Here is an 8,749-nt window from a genome sequence, read left to right on the forward strand (position 1 = left end):
TTTTTGAAGGAGGGAAGAGAGTATCTAATATAGTTTATTTGTAATTGTAAATTAAGATTAAGATGAGACTGTGAATTGCATGTGAAGAAATTGTAATTATGTGTATTTTCTAGTACAACTATTGTTTCTAACGTCAATCATTCTTTATTATAACTAAATAAACCTGTAACCGTGATAAAAACTATACATTTTTTTAACTATTGCTAGCTGCTGTTCAAGGTTTATATCTACCGTGAGTCATACGTCCACCAATGAGAGTGCGTCTACTATTTTATTTACCAACCCAACCAAAACGCTAATAGTCAAAAGTCAATGTAATATTTATTTTCTAGCATTATTGTACAATAGAAAAAAATAATTATGTCTGTAAGTCATCATCATAATAAATGTATAGAAATACTACACACCATTACACCCTCATTTCCTTAGCAGCAACGACCATATATTCCAAAATGTCAACGGAATCGAAACTCACGACGGCCAAAACAATCATCTCCACCGTAGGTTCCGTCGCTGCCGCCGCGATGGTCGTTCGCAGCGTTTCTCAGGATTACTTACCACCCGAACTCCGTGACTACTTTTACCTCACCTTTCGTCATTTCATCAACAAGTTCTCCACTCAGGTAAATATTGATCGAGTTTTAGATTAATTTTGAATAATAATAATAATAATAAGATCGAACTCTAATTTATCTATTTGGTTATTTCTTTTTTATAAAAATACAATGATCAATGATTTTTAGTATTGAATTTGATGGCCGGCAGTTGACCATGGTGATTTACGAGTTTGAGGGCTTCAGCGACAACGAAATATATACCGCGACACAGAGTTATCTCGCAGCTCGGATCTCATCCCATGTCGACCGTTTAAAGGTAACTAAATCTCCCAACGAAACACAAATCCACGTGGCAATGGAAATCAATGAAGAGTATACGGATACTTATAAGGGTGCTAAGTTTACTTGGTCACTTGTACAAAAAAAGAAACCATCTAGAGAGTACTACACTCATGATGAAACCGGTCGGACTACAAGATCTGATCTTCGATCGTTAGAACTAACATTTCATCGAAAACATAAAGATCTAGCGCTGAACGACTACATACCATATATAGTAACCGATGCGAAAACAAGGAAACAGCAAGAGAAAACCGTGAAGTTGTTTACGGTCGAACGAAAGACTAGTTATACGAGGTATCCAACAGCATGGACTTCGGTCAATCTTGACCATCCGGCGAGCTTTGCTACAGTTGCAATGGAGAGTGGCATGAAGGAGAAAGTGATTAAAGATTTGGATCAGTTTTTGAGTAGAAGAGAGTATTATCGAAAAGTGGGAAAGGCATGGAAGAGAGGATATTTGTTGTACGGCCCACCTGGGACAGGAAAATCAAGCTTGATTGCAGCTATGGCGAATTACTTGAAATTTGATATATATGACTTGGAGTTGACTAATATCACTTCAAATTCCGAGTTGAGGAGGTTGTTGGTGGCAACTGCTAACCGTTCGATACTTGTGATTGAGGATATTGATTGCTCCGTTGAGTTGCATGATCGGGATGATACTGAATCCGCACAAGTTTTAGCTCAAAGAAACCAAAGGCGGAGTTATGAGGAAGAAAACAAGGTTAGTACTTCTTCTTTAGGACAAATTTAAATCCTAATTTTAATAATTATAAGCAATTAAGCTCACATTAGGTTAATTTATAATATGCAAGTTTAGAAATTGTGATGTACGGAAATGAGATATTTAACAACAATTGTGTGGATTAGGTGACACTATCAGGGTTTCTTAATTTCATAGACGGGTTATGGTCAAGTTGTGGAGACGAAAGGATCATCATTTTTACGACAAACAGAAAGGACAAGCTAGATCCTGCACTTCTTCGGCCAGGTCGTATGGACGTTCACATCCATTTGTCGTATTGCACGTCGAATGGTTTCCGTCTACTAACTTCAAACTATCTTCGTATCACCGAACACAAACTTTTTCAAGAAATTGAAGATTTGATAGACGAGGTGGAGATTACCCCTGCTGAGGTGGCAGAGCAACTTCTCAAGGATAACGACCCTGGCGTGGCGCTTAAGGGGCTCATTGAGTTTTTTGATGTTAAGAGGAAGGAGAAAGAAGAGTCCAAAGTAAAGAAAGATGAAATGCTTGCAAAAGAGAATGAAAAGAAACAGATTGAGAATGGTAATGAAGTTTTTAACTAAACTGCTCGATACTTAATTTTATGAGCAGATTATTAAGAATCACAATGTACCTTGATTACTTTTAGTTCTTGTCAATAATCAAAATGAAAGCAAGCCAAATTAGGGGATTTGATGCAATTTAAATACACTTTGGGCGACTTTTAATCCATTTATTTTTCCATCATAGTTCATTTTTTTAAAAATGCACCCGTCTATTCCATTAAAGAGTATGCATAACTTGTATATTTTGATATGAATCTATGACCTATGATTAACTGAGTTTTATAATCATACAACATGCCCTTTAAATGCAAATAAATTTAAAACACAGATCGATCAAATATTATATCATATCCAAATCATTCATGAAATATATACACAGGGAGAAAGGTGAATGATCAACTAACTAAATCAAATGAAAACCAAAATTGCTAATTATGAACAAAATATACGCAGATAATGTTGGAGTATGGAGTCGTTAAACAAACAAGAAAACTGAATCTGGGCTGTGATGCGGCGCATCATAGGTGGATGCGGCGCATCTATGCAAGCAAAATGGTTCGAAGGTTTTGGATGCGGCGTTTCAAGCTGATATGGCGCATCAAAGGGCAGAGATGCGGCGCATCTCCTTCAGATGCGGTGCATCTGATGCCAGTTCTTGAATCTGCATTCGTGGAAAGCAAAGGGATGCGGCGCATCGCCTGCCTGTCAGCAAGTTGTCAACTTGCACACTTGACATCCGAGCATGCTTAGCCTACCTTTCACTTTTGGTGCAAAGTTGGATACTTTACACCTATAATTAGGGTTGTGATCATGCCAATACAAGGTGTAAAGCATGACTAGTTGGTTCTAAGTTGATGATTACTAGCACACTTGAAGATCAAGTGAAGTTTGGTTGTTCTTGTTCTCTCCTATATATAGAACTCATTGTATGCAATTGTAACACACCACATACAAATATTCAGAAAATAAACACTCTCTAGTTGGTCCGTGGACTAAAGCAATCACAACGATTGCATATAACCACGTTATATCTTGTGTCGATTTATTTTTTCGCATTTATTATCTTTCGTTCATTAAGTGGGTTTGAGTGATCTTGATAGTATCACTACTCGGCTAGTAATCTTGTAGAATTACTAGCGTTGTTTGGGTCCTAATATCCTAACAACTGGTATCTAGAGCACAAGGTTTCATTAAGGGAACGATGGCGGAAGATGGGAAGTTTAGAATCGACCGATTCGATGGGAGAGACTTTGGCTTTTGGAAGATGCAAATTGAAGATTACTTGTATAAAAAGAAGCTACACCAACCCTTGTTAGAGACCAAGCCCGAAAGCATGGACGATGCCGATTGGACGCTTTTGGATCGTTAAGCTTTGGGTGCTATTCGTCTTTCACTTGCTAAGAACGTTGCATACAATGTTGTGAATGAGAAGACGACGTTTGCTTGCTTGAAAGCACTCTCTAACATGTATGAGAAACCTACAGCTGCAAATAAGGTATTTCTCATGCGTCAATTGTTCAATACTAAGATGAAGGAAGGTATGAGTGCAACGGATCATATCAATGAATTTAATAATATCGTTCCAAGGCTTGAATCGGTAGAGATTAAGTTTGATGATGAACTAAAAGCACTTATCTTGCTTTCATCATTACCGGAAAGTTGGTCGGGTACGGTTACCACAGTTAGTAGCTCTACGGGAACTACTAAGCTAGCGTTTGAAGCTATAAGGGATTTGATTCTTGGTGAAGATACTCGTAGGAGAAACTCGGGAGAATCAACGTCCGGTTCTTTGTTAAGTACCGACAACCGGGGTAGAAAATTTGAACGCGGTGAGAAGAAGGGTAGGAAGAAGTCTAAGAAGAGGAATTCATCGAAAGATAGAAGTGAAGTTACTTGTTGGGGTTGCAATCAAAAAGGGCACTTTCAAAGGAATTGCATAAATGGTTCCGCGAAAGGTGTAAACTTGGCCGAAGGGGAAATTGATGATGCACTTTTGTGTAGTGTTGAAAATTCTATGGAGTCTTGGATTTTGGATTCGGGAGCTTCGTTTCATGCTACTCATGTCAAAAGCATGATGAAGAATTTTCGTTCATATCAAGGCAAGGTGAGATTGGCAGACAACAAGCAACTCAACATAGAGGGCATTAGAGATGTTGTTTTGAAGACTACTCTTGGTTCTAATTGGACTTTGAAGAACATAAGGTACATTCCTAAATTGAAAAGGAAACTTATTTCGGTTGGTCAATTAGATGATGAAGGTAACGCGGTTACTTTTGAAAACCGCCAATGAAAGGTGGTTAAGGTTAGTTGTGTTGTGGCTCGTGGATATAAAAAGGGAACTCTTTATGTAGTTGAAGTGTTTGATGAAGATACGGTGGTTGCTACGGTTAATGTTGAGTCCGAATCAACTCTATGGCACCGAAGACTCGGGCATATGAGTGAGAAGGGTATGAAGATGCTTGTTTCGAGTGGGAGAATTCCAGATTTGAAAAAGGTAGAACTTGGGTTTTGCGAACCATGTGTCTATGGGAAGCAAAAGAAGGTGACTTTTGGAAAATCGGGGAATGCACCTAAGTTGGAGAAATTGGAGCTCGTTCATACGGATGTGTTTGGTCCAACCAATGTAGAATCACATGGAGGTTCTCGCTATTATGTCACCTTCATTGACGACTCCACTCGAAAGGTATGGGTTTATTTTCTTAAAGCTAAATCCGATGTGTTTAATACTTTTGTGAAGTGGAAAGCTATGGTAGAAAATGAAACTAACTTGAAAGTCAAGTGCTTGAAGTCGGATAATGGAGGGGAATATGGTAGTCTTGAGTTTAAATACCATTGTGCAAAGCTCGGTATTAGAATGTTGAAAACGGTACCGGAGACACCGCAACACAATGGGGTTGCCGAACGTATGAATCGTACGTTAAATGAAAGGGCTAAGAGTATGAGACTACATGCCGGTTTGCCTAAAATGTTTTGGGCGGATGAGGTTAATACAGCGGCTTATTTGATAAATAGGGGACCCTCAACACCGTTGGGTTTCCGAATTCCCGGGGAAGAATGGCAAGGTAAGAAGGTGAGTTATGGTCACCTTAGGATCTTTGGGTGTAATGCATATGTGAAGACCAAAGATGCGGATAAAGACAAGCTTGAAGCTAAGTCAAAGAAGTGTATTTTCATAGGCTACGGGTCGAATGAAATGGGCTATCGTTGTTGGGACAACGAGGCTAGAAAAGTGATTCGTTCGCGCGACGTTGCTTTTGATGAAGATTCGGTCTATGGCAAACCGGAAACGGGGAGTCCTAAACCGGATCATGTTACTTTTGACGATGTTTCTATTGATGATCTTGCAGGTTCTAGTGGGAGTACAGGAAACAATGAATTGCCAACAAACGGTGAGGCGTCGAAAAATGCTAATGATGGGGATGATTCAGAAAGCGGTGATGATTCCGAACATAGTGCGAGTTCTAGTGATGAGGAGGACACAAATGAAACTGGTCCAACCATTCCGGTTACTCCTACACCAAGACGCTCGATTAGAGTGCCCAAACCTAATCCTAGGTATTCTCCATCAGCAAACTACTTGCTCTATACCGAGAATGGTGAACCCGAAAGTTACTTTGATGCAAGAAAAATAAAAGAATCCATACAATGGGAGCTTGCCATGGAAGAAGAGATGGGATCACTTGAGAAGAACAAGACTTGGTCACTAGTGAAGTTACCTCATGATAAAAGGGCATTGCAAAGCAAATGGGTGTATAGAATCAAGAATGAGTTAGATGGTAAGAGAAGGTACAAGGCTTGTTTGGTAGTCAAAGGCTTTCAACAAAAGGAAGGGGTTGACTACAAAGAGATATTTTCACCGGTAGTTAAAATGACTACTATCCGTTTGGTACTTTCGATGGTTGCATCCGAAGACTTACATCTTGAGCAACTAGATGTAAAAACTGCATTCTTACATGGTGATCTTGTTGAAGAGATCTACATGAGGCAACCCGAGGGCTTTGAGGTAAAGGGTAAAGAGAAGTGGGTTTGTAAGCTAAAGAAAAGTTTGTATGGATTGAAGCAAGCACCTCGACAATGGTACTTGAAGTTTGACGAGTTTATGAAGAAGATTGGTTTCTTAAGATGTGAAGCGGATCATTGTTGCTACTTGAAGAAATTCAAGTCTTCTTACATAATCTTATTGTTGTATGTTGATGACATGTTGCTTGCAGGTTCTAACATGTCCGAAATTAACAAGTTAAAGGGATTACTTTCCCGAGAATTCGAGATGAAGAATCTTGGTAGTGCTAAGAAAATACTTGGCATGAGTATTGTGCGTGATCGTGTGAATGGTACTCTATACTTGTCTCAATCCAAATATATTGAGAAAGTAGTAGAGAGATTCAACATGGAAGATTCAAAGGCTCGTTCTATGCCTTTGGGAAGCACCTTAAAACTATCGAAAAGTCAATCACCAAAGACGGAAAGAGACAAGAAGGATATGGAAAAGGTTCCATATGCATCGGCTGTGGGTAGTATTATGTATGCCATGGTTTGTACAAGACCCAATATTGCTCAAGCAGTAGGAGTTATAAGTCGTTATATGTCTAATCCGGGAAAAGAGCATTGGGAAGCGGTCAAATGGTTGCTTCGTTATTTGAAAGGTACTTCTAATATGGGATTGTGTTTCTTCAAAAAACAACCCCATGCTTAAAGGTTATGCGGATGCTAATTTGGGTGGATGTGATGATTCGGGGAAAAGTACTACGGGTTATGTTTTCACAATGGGGAAGACGGCGATTAGTTGGTTATCTCGATTGCAAAAGAGTGTTGCTTTGTCAACCACCGAAGCCGAATACATGGCTATTGCGGAAGCTTCTAAAGAGCTAGTGTGGTTGAAGAACTTCTTAGACGAGTTGGGTAAAAGACAAGACTATTGCATCTTGTATTGTGATAATCAAAGTGCGGTTCATCTTGGGAAGAATCCGGTGTTTCATAGTCGTACGAAACACATCAAGATAAGGTATCATTTTATTCGACAACATATAAATGATGGCACTTTATTCTTGGAGAAAATCCTTGGTACGAAGAATCCTGCCGATATGTTTACTAAGGTGGTCACGCCGGAAAAATTGAGGTTTTGCATTACCTCAATTGGTCTTCTCAAGAATTGATGAGAGAAGACCCCAGCTATAGATTTGAATGGTGTTACAAGTTTAACAAGTAGTATTGAAGACCTTTTATCGAAAGTCTACTCATCTGAAGTATGTGTTGAGTGTGCGTGTTCCAAATGGTATTTGGCGGTAATCGAAGGTGGTTTAATGTTCTTGGTTAATTCATTGATATAATTGGAGTTTGTTCAAAGTCTCCAAGTGGGAGATTTATTGGAGTATGGAGTCGTTAAACAAACAAGAAAACTGAATCTGGGCTGTGATGCGGCGCATCATAGGTGGATGCGGCGCATCTATGCAAGCAAAATTGTTCGAAGGTTTTGGATGCGGCGTTTCAAGCTGATATGGCGCATCAAAGGGCAGAGATGCGGCGCATCTCCTTCAGATGCGGCGCATCTGATGCCAGTTCTTGAATCTGCATTCGTGGAAAGCAAAGGGATGCGGCACATTCCTTGGTGATGCGGCGCATCGCCTGCCTGTCAGCAAGTTGTCAACTTGCACACTTGACATCCGAGCATGCTTAGCCTACCTTTCACTTTTGGTGCAAAGTTGGATACTTTACACCTAAAATTAGGGCTGTGATCATGCCAATACAAGGTGTAAAGCATGACTAGTTGGTTCTAAGTTGATGATTACTAGCACACTTAAAGTTCAAGTTGAAGTTTGGTTGTTCTTGTTCTCTCCTATATATAGAACTCATTGTATGCAATTGTAACACACCACATACAAATATTCAGAAAATAAACACTCTCTAGTTGGTCCGTGGACTAAAGCAATCACAACGATTGCATATAACCACGTTATATCTTGTGTCGATTTATTTTTTCGCATTTATTATCTTTCGTTCATTAAGTGGGTTTGAGTGATCTTGATAGTATCACTACTCGGCTAGTAATCTTGTAGAATTACTAGCGTTGTTTGGGTCCTAATATCCTAACAGATAAAAGATGCATTGACAGCATCGAAAAATGATTAACTATGAAGAAATGATAACCTCGGCTTAGAAAGTTCAGACGGAGATGATGTAACGATTGGATTGATCTCCCAAAAATAGATTCAGTTGTCAATTTTTGGAGATCAAGAATTTTGGCAAGTGTATCTGCTGGGAGGTGGAGTAACTGAGGATAAAATTAGGCTTTTATTGAATTTTGGTTGACCATTACTCAATGTTTTTGCAAAGTTTCTAATTTTAGTACAAAGTAAACCGATGTACATCCCATATGTGTAGGGGTATTTTCATAATTTGCCTAAGAAAAGAATGATTATTGAACTCAAACAATGAGTTGGTAAGAATCACGTTGCCCAACAACCTGACGGCCAAAATCAAGACCAACAACCATCCAGACGGCAAAAAGTAACCGTAACAAATCAGACAGCCTTGAGCCGCCGAAATAACAATCAAAGGTG

The 8,749-nt window shown here is 39.2% G+C and overlaps 1 protein-coding gene across 1 annotated transcript; it reads left to right on the top strand.

Moving 5' to 3' along the window:
- Nucleotides 1-387: 387 nt before the first annotated feature.
- On the top strand, nt 388-2,798 carry LOC139895928 (AAA-ATPase At3g50940-like). Its single transcript, XM_071878476.1, has 4 exons — nt 388-623; nt 766-1,623; nt 1,770-2,190; nt 2,646-2,798. Exons 1-4 carry the CDS (start codon nt 453-455, stop codon nt 2,669-2,671), a joined length of 1,476 nt encoding a protein of 491 aa, XP_071734577.1. The 5' UTR covers nt 388-452; the 3' UTR covers nt 2,672-2,798.
- The last annotated feature ends 5,951 nt before the right edge of the window (nt 2,799-8,749 follow it).

Source organism: Rutidosis leptorrhynchoides, chromosome 3 (assembly GCF_046630445.1).
Source record: "Rutidosis leptorrhynchoides isolate AG116_Rl617_1_P2 chromosome 3, CSIRO_AGI_Rlap_v1, whole genome shotgun sequence".
Classification (NCBI taxonomy): Eukaryota; Viridiplantae; Streptophyta; class Magnoliopsida; order Asterales; family Asteraceae; genus Rutidosis; species Rutidosis leptorrhynchoides.